This window comes from Asterias rubens, chromosome 11 (genome assembly GCF_902459465.1).
Source record: "Asterias rubens chromosome 11, eAstRub1.3, whole genome shotgun sequence".
Classification (NCBI taxonomy): domain Eukaryota; kingdom Metazoa; phylum Echinodermata; class Asteroidea; order Forcipulatida; family Asteriidae; genus Asterias; species Asterias rubens.
The window spans coordinates 15,682,080-15,705,753 of NC_047072.1; the positions used below are offsets into that span (position 1 = coordinate 15,682,080).

Consider the following 23,674-nt stretch of genomic DNA (forward strand, 5'->3'; position numbering starts at 1 on the left):
AGTAAGACACTCCAATTATCATTCATCTACTTCAACAGTATCTCTTAGATCCAAAGTAAGACAATCCAATTATCATTCATCTACTCCAACAGTATCTCTCAGATCCAAAGTAAGACAATCCAATTATCATTCATCTACTCCAACAATATCTCTCAGATCCAAATTAAGACAATCAAATTATCATTCATCTACTTCAACAGTATCTCTTAGATCCAAAGTAAGACACTCCAATTATCATTCATCTACTCCAACAGTATCTCTCAGATCCAAAGTAAGACAATCCAATTATCATTCATCTACTCCAACAGTATCTCTCAGATCCAAATTAAGACAATCAAATTATCATTCATCTACTTCAACAGTATCTCTTAGATCCAAAGTAAGACAATCAAATTATCATTCATCTACTCCAACAATATCTCTCAGATCCAAATTAAGACAATCAAATTATCATTCATCTACTTCAACAGTATCTCTTAGATCCAAAGTAAGACACTCCAATTATCATTCATCTACTCCAACAGTATCTCTCAGATCCAAAGTAAGACAATCCAATTATCATTCGTCTACTCCAACAGTATCTCTTAGATCCAAAGTAAGACAATCAAATTATCATTCATCTACTCCAACAGTATCTCTCAGATCTAAAGTAAGACAATCAAATTATCTTGAATTACTAGGAAGACATGAGACAAATGAATCTAATATTAACGGTCTCCCACTCCTGGTTTGCTAGACTAAAGAAAAAGAGTACTTGAAAAGCCTTTCTCAGGCAACTGGAACCACAACTGTGCAACAAGGGTGTGTTTTTTCTTTCATTATTTTCTTTCAACTTCGATGACCATATTTTCACAGGTGTGATTTATCACACATGTTGAAATACACCAAGTAAGGATACTGGTCGTTGACAATTAGCAAAAAGATACCCTTCATTTATTGTGTGTGGAGTGTGGGAATGTGCATTTAGTTCCTGGCACCCTGGAATGAAGGAATCAACAAAATAGTGAGACTGCTGAAATGAGAGCCAAGATAACTCAGTTGGTAGACATCATCAATGATCCAAAGGTTGTTGGACTAAACACTACTCTGGTCAAATGTTCTTCCTAAAAACCCAAATTAGTTACTTACATGTACCTGTGTATTCTTTCATTCACAGCGTTGATATAGTAGAAGCCGCAGCCAACTGCTTAAAGACTGTACTAGCAACAAACTCAGGACAACGATGTCATGAGAAGTACAAAGAGAAAAACATTGATAAACTCTTTGGTTATCTACAGCCGTTCAGACCGAGCAAGAGAAAGGTATTCAGTACCCAGGGCCCAATCTCATACATTGATAAACTCTTTGGTTATCTAGAGCCATTCAGACCTAGCAAGAGAAACCTATTCAATCCCCTGGGCCCAATCTCATACATTAATAAACTCTTTGGTTATCTGCAGCCGTTCAGACCTAGCAAGAGAAAGGTATTCAGAACCCAGGGCCCAATCTCATACATTGATAAACTCTTTGGTTATCTAGAGCCATTCAGACCTAGCAAGAGAAACCTATTCAGAACCCAGGGCCCAATCTCGTACATTGATAAACTCTTTGGTTATCTAGAGCCATTCAGACCTAGCAAGAGAAAGGTATTCAGAACCCAGGGCCCAATCTCATACATAGATAAACTCTTTGGTTATCTAGAGCCATTCAGACCTAGCAAGAGAAAGGTATTCAGAAACCAGGGCCCAATCTCATACATAGATAAACTCTTTGGTTATCTAGAGCCATTCAGGCCTAGCAAGAGAAAGGTATTCAGAACCCAGGGCCCAATCTCATACATTGATAAACTCTTTGGTTATCTAGAGCCATTCAGGCCTAGCAAGAGAAAGGTATTCAGAACCCAGGGCCCAATCTCGTACATTGATAAACTCTTTGGTTATCTAGAGCCATTCAGACCTAGCAAGAGAAAGGTATTCAGAACCCAGGGCCCAATCTCATACATTGATAAACTCTTTGGTTATCTAGAGCCATTCAGACCTAGCAAGAGAAACCTATTCAGAACCCAGGGCCCAATCTCATACATTGATAAACTCTTTGGTTATCTAGAGCCATTCAGACCTAGCAAGAGAAAGGTATTCAGAACCCAGGGCCCAATCTCATACATTGATAAACTCTTTGGTTATCTAGAGCCATTCAGACCTAGCAAGAGAAAGGTATTCAGAAACCAAGGCCCAATCTCATACATTGATAAACTCTTTGGTTATCTAGAGCCATTCAGACCTAGCAAGAGAAAGGTATTCAGAACCCAGGGCCCAATCTCATACATTGATAAACTCTTTTGTTATCTACAGCCGTTCAATAAATTCGCTCTGGGCTTACTAACTCAAGATAATGTAAAAGAATTCAACATTTTCTTTTGTATGCTTTCAGGTTCAGGGGTGGGTAGGAGGGGTCCTGAAATAGTGTACGGTCTGTACTTTTGTGAAAATGTTGATAATTGTGAACAGCCTGATGATAGCCTTTGTAATGGTGCTTATATTTATGATTTATTGACAGATAACCCACAAACCAGCACTCCCGCCTTCAGCCGCTACCTTTGAGAAGACCATTGGAGATCCGTTACTATGGCAGCCAGTTAGTAGTAACCATGGTGATTGGGTGAGGAATCTGACTGTTGCGTTGATTAGGAGTGGTGGAGTGAAGGATGAGATTCTACTTCAGTTGCAACCGATCTGTACAGTCAAGGTATTCAACAATCCCTTCCCTCCTCTCTCATGATCAGGAAATGTGTTTCCCGTGATCAAATTATCTCAAGAGAATAGTTAGATAATATAAGTCTGTATCTAGAAATGGGTCTGAAGCATATTCATATCCCAAGAAAATAAAGCCTCTTCAAACAAGACATTTATGAGTAAGATTTGAATAATGTTTGGTAGAATGACTTGCTTCATCCAAAGTGGCCGCTCAAGTTTGACTTCCCGTCACCACTTGATGTTGGATGACGTCTTTTCAGCCACAATTTCCTCAACTGAATAACAGTGTATGTTTAGGAACTAGCCTCTTTTAAGTACTATAATTTGACGAGCAGGCTATCAATTTTAGAACAGTGTACATTTTGAAGCTGAGAGACGAAGCCTTATTCGATTAGGGATTGCCCTTGTGTCTATAAATACACTGCAAAAACTGGGGTGTTCAATGTGCCACATATATCCCACAGAGAGAAACAAAGTTTACATCAGTGGGTGTTAAAATCACATCAAATCACCTTTTGGTGTAAATTTGGATTCTTCCTTCGGTATTTCTATGTGTCAACACCTACATTATATTTAAACCATCTCTTTGATTGTTTTGTTTTTCTGATTAGGTTGAATTTGCAGAGAGAGTCTTACCCTATGTATTCCATGACATCTTGAGTCTAGGTATTGATAGATTCAGACAGGTTTTATCACATGGTGTGGAGACAGTCTTCTCTAGTCATTGTCAAAGTACTAGTAATAGTCGAGCACCTACACCAGTCCCCTTCCACGGTAAGACACCATTTTATGACATCTTGAGTCTAGGTATTGATAGATTCAGACAGGTTTTATCACATGGTGTGGAGACAGTCTTCTCTAGTCATTGTCAAAGTACTAGTACAAGTCGAGCACCTACACCAGTCCCCTTCCACGGTAAGACACCATTTTATGACATCTTGAGTCTAGGTATTGATAAATTCAGACAGGTTTTATCACATGGTGTGGAGACAGTCTTCTCTAGTCATTGTCAAAGTACTAGTAATAGTCGAGCACCTACACCAGTCCCCTTCCATGGTAAGCCAACAGTCTAATCAACTTAGACCTTATGCACATGCTGTCTTTCAAGTAGGGCGCCCTAATCACTAATTTTTCACACTGTGTACTACCATCTTCTCAAACTGGTAGAAAAGGCTATTGCCCATATAAAGATATCTGAGTAGGTCATCAGATGATATTTGCTTCATAAATGTTCCGTCATTTGTTGGGTTTTTCCCTGATAATCCTTTTTTGAACTTTCTTGAAAGAAACTACATTGAAACATTGAAACTACATTCATAAATACCTAAGACAACTTATCCATTCTGATTGGTCAAGAGGCCATCACGTGGGGGTGTTTGAACGGATGATATAAAAAGTGTTGAAACATGGATGTGACACGCCAGCTTGCACCTGTGCTTACAAGACAGTTTCTTCATTCCTATTGGTCGAGAGCAACGGCGTGAACAGTTGTGCCACATCACGTGATACGCGCGACGTGCACAGCAATCTCCTTTTAAGGAGTTGTTTACCCGAGGGCCTTACCATTTCATAGCTGGAGGGGCGTTGCGTTGAAAGAAATCATTGAACAACTATAATTTTTGCATTTATTTTACTTTTTGACCAAAAAGTGTTGATGTTTTTTTGAACGAAAAGGTATTTATGAATGGGAATCAAAATGTGTTGAATCAGTTTTCAACTAATGGTTTAAACCCGCCGAGGCCTGGTTCTTGATAATTTACCTAGACTTCGTCTCGGTAAAATTATCAAGAACCAGACCTCGGCGGGTTTATACTACTAGTTCAAAACCTCTTCACCACACATTGATTCCCTTAATGAAACTACATTGAAAGATAGCTGATGTGATTCCTGTGTGTCATGTTGGGTGTTATGCGTTTATTGCAGATGCGTCTTCAAGTCAACTAGGTCAAAGGTCAATCCACACTCTTCTTGATGTCATGTACTACTTGAGAACACAAGAAAGACCAACAGGAGGGTAGGTCATGACCTTTCAACTTTGACATAGGTATTGAATCTGACTTGGGTCATTGATACCAGCTCTGATTGCCATACTCAAACTTCATGTCATTGCACACCATGGAACTCTCTTAATACTGCCTTGTAAAATGCATAACTCTGCTGGCTGGATAACAAAGACTTCTGCTTGACGCAGCATTATAAAGCTTGGATGTACGCTTTTAACTGGTGCACTAAGCTTTACAAACATACAATCTGTGGCTGTATTTAAATTGGGTGCTGCAGCTACAGCTATTGGAGACTTTTTCTTACAGTGTCTTGTCATCAAGTCAAATGCAAGTATATTGTCATTTATGTCGCTGACTTATTGACCTTTCTTTGCTCATAGGCGGAGTAAGAGCACAGCATGGGATAATAACTTCTGGCTTGACGTCAACTACTTGCTAGCAGCTAAAGCAGCACAGAATTGTAGAGCACACTTCACCTGTTTGCTGTATACTGAAATATGGTGTGACGTTCAGAGGTAAGTGTATCCATCAATACAACTATTTGTAACCTGTATTCCCTGGGCCATTGTATGTCTTTGCAGCGTTCTGCTTTTCAGTGGTCCGTGCGTCAAATTCTAGCGAAAACACATAAGGACCAGTCAGAATTCTCCAGCCAGCTAGTTTAGTAATAAAAAGCTTTTCAATTTAGTATGAAATGTGGACTAGTAAAAACGCTATTGGACTAATGAGACCGTAGTGAAACTGTTCACTAAGTAAAGATTCAGATAATCCTTGTTTTGTATGTATTTTCAGGTCCCAGCAAGGATCTATTGGTTCTAGTAGATCCTGTAGCCAGTTACTAAATCAACCTTCAGATATAGAATCTCTCAGTGTACTGTCTAATGAATCCCATATTAACATACAGAGTCAGATAACCCTTGCTTTGTATGTATTTTCAGGTCCCAGCAAGGATCTATTGGTTCTAGTAGATCCTCTAGCCAGTCACTAAATCAACCTTCAGATATAGAATCTCTCAATGTACTGTCTAATGAATCCCATATCAACATACAGAGTCTGCTGCTAGAGGCTTATAGTAGTATTGGTGAACCTGATGGGGTGTATGGATGTGGAGCTGGGAGACTCACTGATACATGTGCAAGGTTTGTCTGCTCACTTTCATTTCATTTATTCATTCGGGTTGTGAAGCCAAGGACTCTCAGAAAAGCAAACTTCATCACTGTACTAGCCAAGAACCCAATGGAGAGAAGACAAAGAATGAAGTTTCAGTTTAAGATGTGGCAGGAAAACCCCAGAGGATTATTCCAGGGAAAACCCACGCAGTCAGGTAGGGACTGAAAACCACCTCCACATAGTGCCCCTGGTGGGATATGAACCAGGGTCCTAGAGGTGGAAGGCGAGGCAAAATACCACTACTGACAGTCAGGTAGGGACTGAAAACCACCTCCACATAGTGCCCCTGGTGGGATATGAACCAGGGTCCTAGAGGTGGAAGGCAAGACAAGATACCACTACTGACAGTCAGGTAGGGACTGAAAACCACCTCCACATAGTGCCCCTGGTGGGATATGAACCAGGGTCCTAGAGGTGGAAGGCGAGGCAAGATACCACTACTGACAGTCAGGTAGGGACTGAAAACCACCTCCACATAGTGCCCCTGGTGGGATATGAACCAGGGTCCTAGAGGTGGAAGGCGAGGCAAGATACCACTACTGACAGTCAGGTAGGGACTGAAAACCACCTCCACATAGTGCCCCTGGTGGGATATGAACCAGGGTCCTAGAGGTGGAAGGCGAGGCAAGATACCACTACGCCAACTCAACAATCAACATTTATTTTCATACAAACACAATTAACAAATACAAACAGAATTGTACAATACTGAAAACTGTATGAAAGTACCATTTATCCCTCATCATTGCTGTTCTTGTCCATACTATTCCTGGATAATGCCAATTATTATGTCATCCCTTCATCTTCTTGTTTGTCTGCCTCTTCTTTTTTTCCCTGTCCTTGTTTCCCTGTTCTTGTTTCCTTCATCCGTCTTGCTGTCCATCCGGCATTCTCTCTGTCTTCCTGTAGGAATCCTACAGGCAGTGCTTTTTCTCCATTTGGTCATTTAATTTTCCTTATGATGTCTGTAACTCCAGTTTTGTTCGCATTTCTGTACATATTATGTGACCTTTCGTCTGACAAATTAGAAATGTCTACAAATTTAAAGATCTTTGCCTGTTAACATAAAGCTGCTGAAGCAGACATTAACGTTTAACAATTTCTGCTCAGCGAAAATGTATAGTATGCTTAGCATTATTTGTTTGTGCTTGGTTACTTTTGTGCTTGATGAAATTGTGCGCAGAAAGTAAATGTCTAAAATTTAAAGCGACTTTCATTGATTGATTCGTACTTGGTGTATGTTGTAGGATCCACACGTATGAACATGAAGGTGACTGGGATAAAGCACTGAGTGCGTATGATCTGAAACTTCATTCTAAATCAACCCACACTGGACAGGAAGAGATAGGAATCCTACAGGTAAGAATTGCATACAATGGACATACTCTCTAGTAAAGTTTGCAGTGACATCTTGTAATCATAGATAGGAATCCTACAAGTAAGTATTGCATACAATGGTCATACATACTCTCTAGTAAAGTTTGCAGTCACACCATGTAATCATTTCTCTCTTTCAATTGAGGTGGTTCTGAAAAAAGCCCCAGTGGTTTCTAGTATGGTCTTATCATCTTCTATTCTCCTGAAGATCATCAGAGCATACTGATCGAAACGTCAAGTTGCTTAACCACTGTTTCTATACAGAATCACAACAACTCATTCATGATTATTACATAGTGTTACTGCAAACCTTGTTAGATTAATACAAATTTTAGTTTAACTTTTGTTCACAACACTGGAAATATTTGCGTACCTGTAATTATTGAGTGAAACTCTGGTTTTCATCAGCAGATTGACTTGGTTTATCAATCAGTGACATTGCGGATATGTGATCCATTCATAGGCCCTTTAAGGCCACGGCTTCGGCTTTGGATTAGGCTTGAGGGTCTCTCGTCTGAATCCCAAAGCATGCTGCGCAATTGTCAAAACAACCGGCGGGGCCAAGCTAGCCTGAGCCTAATCCAAAGCCAAATTAATTTTTCGGAAAGGGCCTTGGACTCCTGGGTGTTTAAATTGATCTTGTGTTGTTTTTATTGGCAGGCGATGCAGAATAAAGGTCTAAGCCACATTCTAAATGTCTACCTTCATGGTTTACGATCAGAACAAGTCGTCATTGGTCCTGAGATGGCTGAGTTTCAATATGAAGCAGCATGGAGGAATGGACAATGGGATCAGGAACTAGACCATTCGCATCAGACTCAATCCACTGGTTATCATCAATCCATATTCACTGCGTTATCATGCCTAAGGGATGATGAGGAAGAATCATTCCAAATGGCCCTGCAACATGCACGATTAGACACAGTCAGGCAGCTATGTAATGTCAGTATGGAGAGTGCTTATAGTGTGTACCCGATGTTATCCAGGTTACAGGGCCTTACTGAGATGGAGGACTTTGGATCTGTGTTGCTTGAGTAAGTTTCAATCTTTCGGTGAAATGTACAGTTGCCTTCCCTAAATTTTGTTCAACTCTATCCCAATGTGTGTTAAGCTCTGTATACTATTTTGCTACTACATGTTTAAACATGGACACATGATCTCCTCTTGACCAATCAGGAGTGAATAAACTGTCTGGAGTATTTGTAAATCAGAGTTAAGTGGATCAGGCTATGTCTGTATTGGCAGCCCTGGCTTAGGCTGGTTTACCATGTCATTATGCGTTGAAGTCTAGGATGGCTTTAGCAACAGTCGTATCTTAGGCTGGTTTACCATGTCATTATGCGTTGAAGTCTAGGATGGCTTTAGCAACAGTCGTATCTTAGGCTGGTTTACCATGTCATTATGCGTTGAAGTCTAGGATGGCTTTAGCAACAGTCGTAGCTGTAGCCAGAACTGGCAATTTGGATACAGCTTTACTATTTTTCATAGCATCTTTTATGAATAATGGTTTTTGACTGGCACACCCTAAACAAAGATACTAACAAAGTAGAGAGACCACTAACATTAGCTCAGTTGGTAGAGAACTGGCACAGTAATTTGGAGGTTGCAGGTTCATATCCCACTCTAGTCAATTTGTCTTTGTTCAACCCCAAATGCTTAATATTGAAGCGGTCACTTGTGACTAAACCTAAGTCCCACTGCTTATTCAACCCCAAATGTAATAAATAATGTGACTGTATTTCCTGATCTATTGTTGATTACAGGAACAGTCAGCCAATGTTAGTGCTTCACAGCTGGAGTTCTCAACTCACCTTAATGGATAATGACTTTGAGTTTTGTGAGCCAACCCTTGCCTTAAGGACCGTGTTACTTCAATTACTACTAGAGAGGAATAATGAGACTAGTTATATACAGCAAGCCTATGAAGGACTCGTCACACATCTTAAGAATTACACTCAACTAGCTCGGAAAGCAGAACGCTTCCAGGTATAATCAGACTGTCATTCATTTAAAGGCACTGAACACTATTGGTAACTACCAGTACTCAAAATAATTGTTAGAATACAAAACTTACTTGGTAACGAGCAATGGAGACTGTTGATACACATGTAGTATACAACATTGTTAGAAACGGCTTCTCTGAAGTGACAAAGTTTTTGAGAGGGTTTACCACAAGGTGTAAACTTCCTCATTGCAACTAACCTTTTCAAACTTGTATCAAAGTTGTCAATCTTAGGTTGAGGTGACTCTATTCACTACTTTCAGTGGTGGGCAGGGGACCTTTGAAAGTACTGGTCTCTCTCTCTCTCTCTCTACCCGTTATGTATTTAAAAATGAATTTAAGGTGAATAAATAAATGAAATTGAAAACTTTGGATGTACTTTGTGTTTAGATTGCAGAGAAAGCCTTAGCGACGCTACAGTGCTTAGATAGACCATCTGATGTACAGAGTGATCCATCATGGTGGAGATTGATTGAAGAAGCGAAAGTTTACTGGACTAGAAATGAGAAGACTACTGCTATGCATCTTATTAAAGCACTGTTAGACAAGATCAGTAGGGTACGTGCAATTAATAATAATAATAATAATAATAATAGTAATAACAATAATTGTGGCTTCTTATATAGCGCACATGTCTGTCACCCAGTGAGGCTCCTGGCGCTGTAACATACAGTATTTCCTGCCAGATGTGGGACTGAGTTGTGAATTATGAGACCTAATTCTGAAAGCACCATGTAATGCTTTACAAGATGCTGTGGCGCAATTTGCTGCCGATCGGACCAGGAACAGCGTGCGAACCCCTTCTCTTTTCAATAAGTGCACTGGGTTCTTTTACATGCGTTACATAACACATGGGACCAACGGCTTAACGCCCCATCCGAAGCAATGGTTAAGTGTCTTGCTTAAGGACACAAGTGCCACGGCTGGGGATTCGAACCCACCCTCTGCTGATCAGAAACACCAGAGTTTGAATTTGGTGCTCTTAACTGCTCGGCCACGACACTTCGAATTATTAGTATTATGGTGTTGCTGGTAATTAAACCAAGGATGCCTCACTGCAGCTTGCAAGTCTGAGGAAACTTACAAACAAGAGTGCTTGCTACGTGAACCATAAACACAGGGGGTAAACCCTACTCTTCCATGTTAATTGTTGTGGGTTCTTTTCAATCACTACCAAACTAAGTGCATGGGACTTACAGCAACTAAGGGAAAAACAATTACGATTGGTGTGGGGTAAAACACCAAAGTAACCTTTATTTTATTGCTACTTCATGGCATTTTCTTTATCCTTTTGATTCTCCCAGATTCACACCCAAGACCCCGTGGCAGAGTCCCTTCATCCAGAGGTTCTGACAATCTTTGGTAACTGGCTGGCTGATACATGCTCAGAAAGTCCTAATGTCATTATTGATAAGTATATGGAAAAGGTGATTACCAATGACCAGCCCTCGATTTCACCAAACTCTTCGTAACTCAGGATTACTTTTAAGGACATAGGACGAGTTATGTTCCGTATCCGGGACGTTAGGACGCATTGAACCCATCCTAAGTTGGGACGGGTTACTCGTCCTAACTCGAGATAGGATTAATCCTAGCGTTTCGTGAAATCGGCTGCAGTACAACTACTTACTAAGTAGACCATTATTTTAAACACCTCTTTATCAGAAAATAAAAAATTTTATTCACCCCTTCAAGTCAGTATTTATATTTGAAAACAAATTGTACCCACTTGCAGAATTACTTTTGACCTTCCCCCCCCCCCCCCAAAAAAAAATGAAGAAAATACGAACTTGTTTCGGGCGTTACAAAAAGTCTGCTGCAAGTCTTTCAAAAACATTAAAAATAGAGTATAAACGTGTGATCCGGTGTGTAGTGGTTAAGGAGCCAGTCATTAATAATATCAATCAGATGGCATTGTGGCTAAGCAAATATTGTTGACACTTAGCAGCTTATTGTATATCTCTTTGTTTGGTGTATATGCAGGCAGTTGACATCTATGATACTAGGAGTGATACCAGTGCTCTAGCTATCAATGCTCATCTATCCCTGGCTCGTTTTGGCTAAGCAAATATTGTTGACACTTGGCAGCTTATTGTATATCTCTTTGTTTGGTGTATATGCAGGCAGTTGACATCTATGATACTAGGAGTGATACCAGTGCTCCAGCTATCAATGCTCATCTATCTCTGGCTCGTTTTGGCTAAGCAAATATTGTTGACACTTGGCAGCTTATTGTATATCTCTTTGTTTGGTGTATATGCAGGCAGTTGACATCTATGATACTAGGAGTGATACCAGTGCTCCAGCTATCAATGCTCATCTATCTCTGGCTCGTTTTGGCTAAGCAAATATTGTTGACACTTGGCAGCTTATTGTATATCTCTTTGTTTGGTGTATATGCAGGCAGTTGACATCTATGATACTAGGAGTGATACCAGTGCTCCAGCTATCAATGCTTATCTATCTCTGGCTCGTTTTGGCTAAGCAAATATTGTTGACACTTGGCAGCTTATTGTATATCTCTTTGTTTGGTGTATATGCAGGCTGTTGACATCTATGATGCTAGGAGTGATACCAGTGCTCCAGCTATCAATGCTCATCTATCTCTGGCTCGTTTTGGCTAAGCAAATATTGTTGACACTTGGCAGCTTATTGTATATCTCTTTGTTTGGTGTATATGCAGGCTGTTGACATCTATGATGCTAGGAGTGATACCAGTGCTCCAGCTATCAATGCTCATCTATCTCTGGCTCGTTTTGGCTAAGCAAATATTGTTGACACTTAGCAGCTTATTGTATATCTCTTTGTTTGGTGTATATGCAGGCAGTTGACATCTATGATGCTAGGAGTGATACCAGTGCTCCAGCTATCAATGCTCATCTATCTCTGGCTCGTTTTGGCTAAGCAAATATTGTTGACACTTGGCAGCTTATTGTATATCTCTTTGTTTGGTGTATATGCAGGCAGTTGACATCTATGATGCTAGGAGTGATACCAGTGCTCCAGCTATCAATGCTCATCTATCTCTGGCTCGTTTTGCTGATTCTCAATATCAGAACATTGTGAACTACACTAAGTCTAGTGAGTATGAAGCTAAGGAGAATCTACTGAAGAGGGCAAAGAGAGACTGTGAAGAACTCAAGGCCATCGGGGGAAAGAGTAGCAGCAGGTATCTAGCCACTTTTATCTTTTGTGCATGCTAAGTCGCCAGACACACAAGGCCTGAAGGCCGGTTCAAGGTGTGGGATACAAGTCAACCATTTTTCAAGGGGCCGTTGCCACCTACTCCTGGGGCTGAAACAGGGTTACCCCCTTTACCGTCCATGCGGATGTAGGACAGACGAATGTAGGATTCTATCTTAGTTTATATAGTCGAATCAATTTGTCTCTTGGATGAAATTGGGATTGGTAGTACTTGATAAGTTGAGGGCACTGGGTTGTGAAACATATTGCCCTAGACAAGAACTGAGTATTACTATTTTCCTATAGCACATGATTCAGTCAGAATGAAGGTAACATATATAAAACCAGTGTTAGAGCCAGTATCAGAATGAAGAGCAGGTTTAGGCTTTAAGGCACACTTGAAGTCAAAATAAGGGTCTGTTAAAGTTTAAGGGTCTTCTAGCGCAAAGTCAGACCGAATTTAAAGGGCTGGAGCGTTTAATCAAAGTAAAACAAAACGGAACAGCTTTGTGTTTTTTCACAATTACCTAATGACTAGTTATTGTTATTATGTATATACTGCCGTGAAGTAAATTATGAAAACTTGACAGGATATTAATAAGAATCTCTCTTTAAGAAGCAGTGTTAGTTTAGAGAATGAAAACATTGATGTTTCAAATGACAGGAGATTACAACATACCAGTAGAAATATCGGTTTGATCTCTCCTCTAGTTTTTCTCCAAACCAGCACTTTATCCAAGAAGTAGGTTTTGGCTCCTAATCTAAATTCCTTTCACCATCCACACTTTCTTGTTTTCTTACAATGACAGTAAATACTTACATACCCTTCATAAGCAATCCGGGATTGATGAGCTAGAGTTGGGTTCACTTTCCACTCCATGCAGAGCATTAAATCTCGCTTTCTTGTTTTCTTACAGTGACAGTAAATACTTACGTACCCTTCATAAGCAATCTGAGATTGATGAGCTAGAGTTGGGGTCCATGATGGAAGACAGAGAGAACTTCTTACAGAAAGCGATTGAATGCTATTTGAAGTGTCTTCAGCATGGAAGCCAAGATCATGATATGAGAGTCTTTAGAGTTTGTTCATTGTGGTTTGATAACTCATCAGATGACTATCTTAATCAACTCATACAGGTTGGTAGTAAGGCTTTTACAGCCCCCTTTCACACTACTCTATTCCCAGGGGTTGATAACGGCCGGCCCCTTTCACACTACACTATTCCCAGGGGTTGATAACAGCCCGCCCCTTTCACACTACACTATTCCCAGGGGTTGATAATGGCCAGCCCCTTTCACACTACTCTATTCCCAGGGGTTGATAATGGCCGGCCCCTTTCACACTTCTCTATTCCCAGGGGTTGATAACATCCAGCCCCTTTCACACTACTCTATTCCCAGGGGTTGATAATGTCCAGCCCCTTTCACACTACACTATTCCCAGGGGTTGATAATGGCCGGCCCCTTTCACACTACTCTATTCCCAGGGGTTGATAACGGCCGGCCCCTTTCACACTACACTATTCCCAGGGGTTGATAACATCCAGCCCCTTTCATACTACTCTATTCCCAGGGGTTGATAACATCCAGCCCCTTTCATACTACTCTATTCCCAGGGGTTGATAACATCCAGCCCCTTTCACACTACTCTATTCCCAGGGGTTGATAACATCCAGCCCCTTTCATACTACTCTATTCCCAGGGGTTATTAACATCCAGCCCCTTTCACACTACTCTATTCCCAGGGGTTGATAACGGCCGGCCCCTTTCACACTACACTATTCCCAGGGGTTGATAACATCCAGCCCCTTTCATACTACTCTATTCCCAGGGGTTGATAACATCCAGCCCCTTTCACACTACTCTATTCCCAGGGGTTGATAACGGCCGGCCCCTTTCACACTACTCTATTCCCAGGGGTTGATAATGTCCAGCCCCTTTCACACTACTCTATTCCCAGGGGTTGATAATGTCCAGCCCCTTTCACACTACTCTATTCCCAGGGGTTGATAATGTCCAGCCCCTTTCACACTACACTATTCCCAGGGGTTGATAACGGCTGGCCCCTTTCACACTACTCTATTCCCAGGGGTTGATAACGGCCGGCCCCTTTCACACTACTCTATTCCATAGGGTTGATAATGTCCAGCCCCTTTCACACTACTCTATTCCCAGGGGTTGATAACGGCTGGCCCCTTTCACACTACTCTATTCCCAGGGGTTGATAACGGCCGGCCCCTTTCACACTACTCTATTCCATGGGGTTGATAATGTCCAGCCCCTTTCATACTACTCTATTCCCAGGGGTTGATAACGGCTGGCCCCTTTCACACTACTCTATTCCCAGGGGTTGATAACGGCCGGCCCCTTTCACACTACTCTATTCCATGGGGTTGATAATGTCCAGCCCCTTTCACACTACTCTATTCCCAGGGGTTGATAACGGCCGGCCCCTTTCATACTACTCTATTCCCAGGGGTTGATAACGGCTGGCCCCTTTCACACTACTCTATTCCCAGGGGTTGATAACGGCCGGCCCCTTTCACACTACTCTATTCCCAGGGGTTGATAACGGCCGGCCCCTTTCACACTACTCTAATCCCAGGGGTTGATAACGGCCGGCCCCTTTCATACTACTCTATTCCCAGGGGTTGATAACAGCCCGCCCCTTTCATACTACTCTATTCCCAGGGGTTGATAACGGCTGGCCCCTTTCACACTACTCTATTCACAGGGGTTGATAACGGCCGGCCCCTTTCATACTACTCTATTCCCAGGGGTTATTAACATCCAGCCCCTTTCACACTACTCTATTCCCAGGGGTTGATAACGGCCGGCCCCTTTCACACTACACTATTCCCAGGGGTTGATAACATCCAGCCCCTTTCATACTACTCTATTCCCAGGGGTTGATAACATCCAGCCCCTTTCACACTACTCTATTCCCAGGGGTTGATAACGGCCGGCCCCTTTCACACTACTCTATTCCCAGGGGTTGATAATGTCCAGCCCCTTTCACACTACTCTATTCCCAGGGGTTGATAATGTCCAGCCCCTTTCACACTACTCTATTCCCAGGGGTTGATAATGTCCAGCCCCTTTCACACTACACTATTCCCAGGGGTTGATAACGGCTGGCCCCTTTCACACTACTCTATTCCCAGGGGTTGATAACGGCCGGCCCCTTTCACACTACTCTATTCCATGGGGTTGATAATGTCCAGCCCCTTTCACACTACTCTATTCCCAGGGGTTGAAAACGGCTGGCCCCTTTCACACTACTCTATTCCCAGGGGTTGATAACGGCCGGCCCCTTTCATACTACTCTATTCCATGGGGTTGATAATGTCCAGCCCCTTTCATACTACTCTATTCCCAGGGGTTGATAACGGCCGGCCCCTTTCATACTACTCTATTCCATGGGGTTGATAATGTCCAGCCCCTTTCACACTACTCTATTCCCAGGGGTTGATAACGGCCGGCCCCTTTCACACTACTCTATTCCCAGGGGTTGATAATGTCCAGCCCCTTTCACACTACTCTATTCCCAGGGGTTGATAACGGCTGGCCCCTTTCACACTACACTATTCCCAGGGGTTGATAATGTCCAGCCCCTTTCATACTACTCTATTCCCAGGGGTTGATAACGGCCGGCCCCTTTCACACTACTCTATTCCATGGGGTTGATAATGTCCAGCCCCTTTCATACTACTCTATTCCCAGGGGTTGATAACGGCTGGCCCCTTTCACACTACTCTATTCCCAGGGGTTGATAACGGCCGGCCCCTTTCACACTACTCTATTCCATGGGGTTGATAATGTCCAGCCCCTTTCACACTACTCTATTCCCAGGGGTTGATAACGGCCGGCCCCTTTCATACTACTCTATTCCCAGGGGTTGATAACGGCTGGCCCCTTTCACACTACTCTATTCCCAGGGGTTGATAACGGCTGGCCCCTTTCACACTACTCTATTCCCAGGGGTTGATAACGGCCGGCCCCTTTCATACTACTCTATTCCATGGGGTTGATAATGTCCAGCCCCTTTCACACTACACTATTCCCAGGGGTTGATAACGGCCGGCCCCTTTCATACTACTCTATTCCCAGGGGTTGATAACGGCTGGCCCCTTTCACACTACTCTATTCCATGGTGTTGATAACAGCCCGCCCCTTTCACACTACACTATTCCCAGGGGTTGATAACAGCCAGCCCCTTTCACACTACACTATTCCCAGGGGTTGATAATGGCCGGCCCCTTTCACACTACTCTATTCCCAGGGGTTGATAACGGCCGGCCCCTTTCACACTACTCTATTCCCAGGGGTTGATAACGGCTGGCCCCTTTCACACTACTCTATTCCATGGGGTTGATAACAGCCCGCCCCTTTCACACTACACTATTCCCAGGGGTTGATAACAGCCAGCCCCTTTCACACTACACTATTCCCAGGGGTTGATAACGGCCGGCCCCTTTCACACTACTCTATTCCCAGGGGTTGATAACATCCAGCCCCTTTCACACTACTCTATTCCATGGGGTTGATAACAGCCAGCCCCTTTCACACTACACTATTCCCAGGGGTTGATAACGGCTGGCCCCTTTCACACTACACTATTCCCAGGGGTTGATAACGGCCGGCCCCTTTCACACTACTCTATTCCCAGGGATTGATAATGTCCAGCCCCTTTCATACTACTCTATTCCCAGGGGTTGATAACGGCCGGCCCCTTTCACACTACTCTATTCCCAGGGGTTGATAATGTCCAGGCCCTTTCACACTACTCTATTCCCAGGGGTTGATAACGGCCGGCCCCTTTCACACTACTCTATTCCCAGGGGTTGATAATGTCCAGCCCCTTTCATACTACTCTATTCCATGGGGTTGATAATGTCCAGCCCCTTTCACACTACTCTATTCCCAGGGGTTGATAACGGCCGGCCCCTTTCATACTACTCTATTCCCAGGGGTTGATAACGGCCGGCCCCTTTCACACTACACTATTCCCAGGGGTTGATAATGTCCAGCCCCTTTCACACTACTCTATTCCATGGGGTTGATAACGGCCGGCCCCTTTCACACTACTCTATTCCCAGGGGTTGATAACATCCAGCCCCTTTAATACTACTCTATTCCCAGGGGTTGATAACGGCCGGCCCCTTTCACACTACACTATTCCCAGGGGTTGATAACAGCCCGCCCCTTTCACACTACTCTATTCCCAGGGGTTGATAACGGCCGGCCCCTTTCACACTACTCTAATCCCAGGGGTTGATAATGTCCAGCCCCTTTCACACTACTCTATTCCCAGGGGTTGATAACAGCCAGCCCCTTTCACACTACACTATTCCCAGGGGTTGATAACATCCAGCCCCTTTCACACTACTCTATTCCCAGGGGTTGATAATGGCCGGCCCCTTTCACACTACTCTATTCCCAGGGGTTGATAACGGCTGGCCCCTTTCACACTACTCTATTCCCAGGGGTTGATATGGACGGCCCCTTTCACACTACTCTAATCCCAGGGGTTGATAACATCCAGCCCCTTTCACACTACTCTATTCCCAGGGGTTGATAACGGCCGGCCCCTTTCACACTACACTATTCCCAGGGGTTGATAACGGCCGGCCCCTTTCACACTACTCTAATCCCAGGGGTTGATAACATCCAGCCCCTTTCACACTACTCTATTCCCAGGGGTTGATAACGGCTGGCCCCTTTCACACTACTCTATTCCCAGGGGTTGATAACGGCCGGCCCCTTTCACACTACTCTATTCCATGGGGTTGATAATGTCCAGCCCCTTTCACACTACACTATTCCCAGGGGTTGATAATGTCCAGCCCCTTTCATACTACTCTATTCCCAGGGGTTGATAATGTCCAGCCCCTTTCACACTACTCTATTCCCAGGGGTTGATAACGGCCGGCCCCTTTCACACTACTCTACAGAGAGAGGGCGCTTTACTACAAGCTGTATTAAAAAGCCAACACTTTGAGACAAGACTAGGCACACATGGTCTTCCCACTTGACGTACGTATGTTGTGTATGTATTTTGCGACAATAGCAGTCAACGTTCACGCTTCTGGCTTGTGGAATATCTGTCTAAGGAATGAAAAATATCTTGAAAATGAGGATGCACAGCACATTGTTACAATGTAAGAGTTGTGGCCTATGTTTCTGTGAATGTTTTGTCTACGCTGCAGTTTTAAGCCTTCTAACCTTCGTAGCCCAAAATCGACAAGTCAACAAGTTTCTTGATGGCCCCAAATCCGGACAACCGTTTTCCGCTTTTTTTTCATGACCCATTCACAGGCCTGGTAACTGTTTTGTTTTGTTTGTAAAATTTCTGCTGAATTTTAAAGGTCACATAAGCACATCATAAAACAGCAGTGGGATTTGAATTAATTTTGCCTCCCCAGGGTTACATTTGAACTGCTATTTACTGTGTTTGTTTTCTTCAGGAATCTTGTGAGAGAATTGAAAGTCGTAAGTTCTTACCCATGTTGTATCAACTAGCAGCTAGGATGACCACAAAGACTCAAGATAAACAACTGTTTCATGAAGTACTAAATGAGGTAAAGTCACCCAATATTAATATCACTAAATAGTATACAAATAGTCAAGTGCAATGGACAGAATCATTTCAGAAATGTAGTGATTAGGAAGATTTAAGCGATAATCTTCAGTTGATAGAGAAGATGGCTAGAGACCATCCTCATCATGCACTGCCTATTATTCTAACTCTTGTTATTAATCTTTGTATTTAACAATCTTCAGTTGATAGAGAAGATGGCTAGGGACCATCCTCATCATGCACTGCCTATTATTCTAGCTCTTGCTAATGCAAACAAGGATGCCCTGATCACTGCATCTAAGACTACAGGTAGACTGGCCCGTACTACCTCATCAGTCAAAGACTCAGATACCAGCCATGCTGATCAAGTAAGTACAACGAATCATCTATAGTTTGTTTATATACAACGTCCAAACAGACAAGGAGACCGGCGGCTGTGTAAGTCATCCAGAAGCTGAAGCTGATGATTTGCAACTCTATTGCTCCCTTTGAAGTTAATGAAATTGGCGGCTCAAGTCTTACTCGAGTCCAAGACAGCAACTCGATTCTACAACACTACATTAACAGCATTTCAGATGGAATATTTCCCTGGAAGACTTGCACAATTTCAACTTAATAACATTTCATAGAGCTGCTTAAGAAGAACATTTCTGCTCAGCAAACATAAGCAGGATACCAGTCATAGATGCTACATATAACATGGTATTTTGGCTGATAACAATATTCTGGTAATCAAGCTACATTTTGTGCATAAGCAGCTCTATAAATTTGGCACCTGAGCTATCAGCTTATTTATACTAATAAATCTGTTCAATTTTAACAGTGAATAATTTTGTACATTGACCTTAAACCTTTAGGCCAGAATGCAAGCAGCTAAAGGCATGTTAGAGCGATTGAGATCTACTCCTAGTATTCGTGATATTCTTGCTGGATTAGAGAGACTATCTGATGCTTATATTGAACTGGCTTATTGGGATGTCTCGGATCGCAAGAGAGAAACAGGTTTGTATACTTGGTTTCTTACCCTAAAGTAAGCACACTGGACTCAAGGTCCTACAGTAAGCACACTGGACTCAAGCTCCTACAGTAAGCACACTGGGCTCAAGCTCCTACAGTAAGCACACTGGACTCAAGCTCTGGTGTTTCTCATCAGCACAGTGTGGGTTGGAGTCATGGTCATGACTCTTGTGTACTTAGGCAAGACACTTTATCATTATTGCTTCTTCCTTAGGATGGTGTTATAGACTCTTGTGTACTTAGGCAAGACACTTTATCATTATTGCTTCTTCCTTAGGATGGTGTTATAGACTCTTGTGTACTTAGGCACGACACTTTATCATTATTGCTTCTTCCTTAGGATGGTATTATATAATAATAATATAGTATCACTCAATGACTCTCATGGCTTCAGTATCATTATTCTTCCTGCAAGGTTTGCGGAGCTACGTTTTGTAGTATGAGGCATATTCCGTTACATAGCACAATGGAATGGTTTACAAAGTTTACTAGCTTCGTGTACTTGCATTACATCATGTATGGGACCTACAGCAACAATAATGCTTAAGTGTCTCGCTTAAGGTCACAAGTTTCACGACTGGGTCTTGAACCCACACTCAGGTGTTCTTATCCACTTGGCCACGACACGCCAGTTTTCCAACTGACACACACGGCGGGTCCATTGGCTTGGCAGAGCATTGCATGGGAATGTTTAGCACACCACTGTGTAAATAACCCATTGAGGAATGCTCCTATATTTTGGTATAATGCTACGGTCCAGCAGAACATTCGTGTAGTCCAGTGGATTGTGAGTATAGGGAGGATGTTTGTTGTATTTGGCCAGTGGATGTCAAGTTTCTATGTTTTTTTAACGTGGACAATAAATAAATCTATTCTATTTATTCTATTCTTGTAGTTAAGAAGCTCCCTGACATTACAATAAAAAAACAACAAATAAGTCACTCTTTACTTTCCCCAGGAGCCATTCGACTTCCCTCGACTCAACCACTGACTCAACTATCGCACTTACAACATGTTGCCATGCCAACCATGGAGGTACCTATTGATGCAAACTGTCGCTATGACAACATAACTTGGATTGAAGGATTTGAAGGGACGTTCAAGTTAGCTGGAGGGATTAACCTTCCTAAGATTATCACTTGCATCGGATCAGATGGGATCAAGAGGAGGCAGCTTGTTAAGGTAAGAAAGGAAAGCATCATCCAAAATATTTACTGTAACACTCCTAATTCCTTGACTTAACTCTATTTACTGCAAGTTAAAGATAACACTCTCAGTAGAAAAAGACAAAACACTCTGTAACATCAGATACTTAACTTGTAATGATCATGTGGCACACTGTGGTGTGTCATGGCGGAATGGTTAAGAGAACCCAACTAAAGCTCTGGTGTTTCTGATCAGCAGAGTGTTGGTTCAAGTCCTGGTCATGCCCTTGTATCCTTTAGCAAGAAACTTTACCATAACTGCTTTGTCTTCTGGATGAGACATTAAGCTGTAAGTCCCATGCACTATGATTGGTAATAACTGTAAAGAAAAGGACCTAGAACACTTAACATGGAAGAGTAGAGGTTAACCCTAGTGTTTCTGGTTCACATAACAAGCACCGTTGTTAACAGGTTTCCTCAGGCTTGCGAGCTATAAGAACACTTAACATGGAAGAGTAGGGGTTAACCCTAGTGTTTCTGGTTCACATAACAAGCACCATTGTTAACAGGTTTCCTTAGGCTTGCGAGCTATAAGAACACTTAACATGGAAGAGTAGGGGTTAACCCTAGTGTTTCTGGTTCACATAACAAACACTGTTGTTAACAGGTTTTCTCAGGCTGGCGAGCTATAAGAACACTTAACATGAAAGAGTAGGGGTTAACCCTAGTGTTTATGGTTCACATAACAAGCACCATTGTTTACAGGTGTCCTCAGGCTTGCGAGCTATAAGAACACTTAACATGAAAGAGTAGGGGTTAACCCTAGTGTTTCTGGTTCACATAACAAACACCGTTGTTAACAGGTTTCCTCAGGCTTGCGAGCTATGAGAACACTTAACATGGAAGAGTAGGGGTTAACCCTAGTGTTTCTGGTTCACATAACAAACACCGTTGTTAACAGGTTTTCTCAGGCTTGCGAGCTATAAGAACACTTAACATGGAAGAGTAGAGGTTAACCCTAGTGTTTCTGGTTCACATAACAAACACCGTTGTAAACAGGTTTCCTCAGGCTGGCGAGCTATAAGAACACTTAACATGGAAGAGATGGGGTTAACCCTAGTGTTTCTGGTTCACATAACAAACACCCTTGTTTTTCATGTTTCCTTAGGCTTGCGAGCTATAAAAACACTTAACATGGAAGAGTAGGGGTTAACCCTAGTGTTTCTGGTTCACATAACAAGCACCGTTGTAAACAGGTTTCCTCAGGCTGGCGAGCTATAAGAACACTTAACATGGAAGAGTAGAGGTTAACCCTAGTGTTTCTGGTTCACATAACAAACACTGTTGTTTACAGGTTTCCTTAGGCTTGCGAGCTATAAAAACACTTAACATGGAAGAGTAGGGGTTAACCCTAGTGTTTCTGGTTCACATAACAAGCACCATTGTTTACAGGTTTCCTTAGGCTTGCGAGCTATAAAAACACTTAACATGGAAGAGTAGGGGTTAACCCTAGTGTTTCTGGTTCACATAACAAACACCGTTGTTTACAGGTTTCCTTAGGCTTGCGAGCTATAAGAACACTTAACATGGAAGAGTAGGGGTTAACCCTAGTGTTTCTGGTTCACATAACAAACACTGTTGTTAACAGGTTTTCTCAGGCTGGCGAGCTATAAGAACACTTAACATGAAAGAGTAGGGGTTAACCCTAGTGTTTATGGTTCACATAACAAGCACCATTGTTTACAGGTGTCCTCAGGCTTGCGAGCTATAAGAACACTTAACATGAAAGAGTAGGGGTTAACCCTAGTGTTTCTGGTTCACATAACAAACACTGTTGTTTACAGGTTTCCTTAGGCTTGCGAGCTATAAGAACACTTAACATGGAAGAGTAGGGGTTAACCCTAGTGTTTCTGGTTCACATAACAAACACTGTTGTTAACAGGTTTTCTCAGGCTTGCGAGCTATAAGAACACTTAACATGGAAGAGTAGGGGTTAACCCTAGTGTTTCTGGTTCACATAACAAACACTGTTGTTAACAGGTTTTCTCAGGCTGGCGAGCTATAAGAACACTTAACATGAAAGAGTAGGGGTTAACCCTAGTGTTTATGGTTCACATAACAAGCACCATTGTTTACAGGTGTCCTCAGGCTTGCGAGCTATAAGAACACTTAACATGAAAGAGTAGGGGTTAACCCTAGTGTTTCTGGTTCACATAACAAACACCGTTGTTAACAGGTTTCCTTAGGCTTGCGAGCTATAAGAACACTTAACATGGAAGAGTAGGGGTTAACCCTAGTGTTTCTGGTTCACATAACAAGCACCGTTGTTTACAGGTTTCCTTAGGCTTGCGAGCTATAAGAACACTTAACATGGAAGAGTAGGGGTTAACCCTAGTGTTTCTGGTTCACATAACAAACACTGTTGTTAACAGGTTTTCTCAGGCTGGCGAGCTATAAGAACACTT

General features: G+C 42.5%; 1 protein-coding gene across 1 annotated transcript in view; it reads left to right on the plus strand.

Annotated features, from left to right (window-relative positions):
* LOC117296527 (serine-protein kinase ATM-like) overlaps positions 1–23,674 on the plus strand; it is a 65,920-nt gene that overhangs the window by 31,407 nt on the left and 10,839 nt on the right. The window contains exons 27-43 of the mRNA XM_033779498.1: positions 1,157–1,301; positions 2,536–2,724; positions 3,344–3,506; positions 4,656–4,746; positions 5,116–5,250; positions 5,674–5,874; positions 7,153–7,264; positions 7,943–8,316; positions 9,046–9,268; positions 9,675–9,842; positions 10,589–10,711; positions 12,248–12,453; positions 13,385–13,604; positions 18,935–19,048; positions 19,251–19,415; positions 19,905–20,049; positions 21,023–21,246. Of these exons, the coding sequence (XP_033635389.1) occupies positions 1,157–1,301; positions 2,536–2,724; positions 3,344–3,506; positions 4,656–4,746; positions 5,116–5,250; positions 5,674–5,874; positions 7,153–7,264; positions 7,943–8,316; positions 9,046–9,268; positions 9,675–9,842; positions 10,589–10,711; positions 12,248–12,453; positions 13,385–13,604; positions 18,935–19,048; positions 19,251–19,415; positions 19,905–20,049; positions 21,023–21,246 (2,998 nt within the window). The remainder of the gene's footprint in view (positions 1–1,156; positions 1,302–2,535; positions 2,725–3,343; positions 3,507–4,655; positions 4,747–5,115; positions 5,251–5,673; positions 5,875–7,152; positions 7,265–7,942; positions 8,317–9,045; positions 9,269–9,674; positions 9,843–10,588; positions 10,712–12,247; positions 12,454–13,384; positions 13,605–18,934; positions 19,049–19,250; positions 19,416–19,904; positions 20,050–21,022; positions 21,247–23,674) is intronic.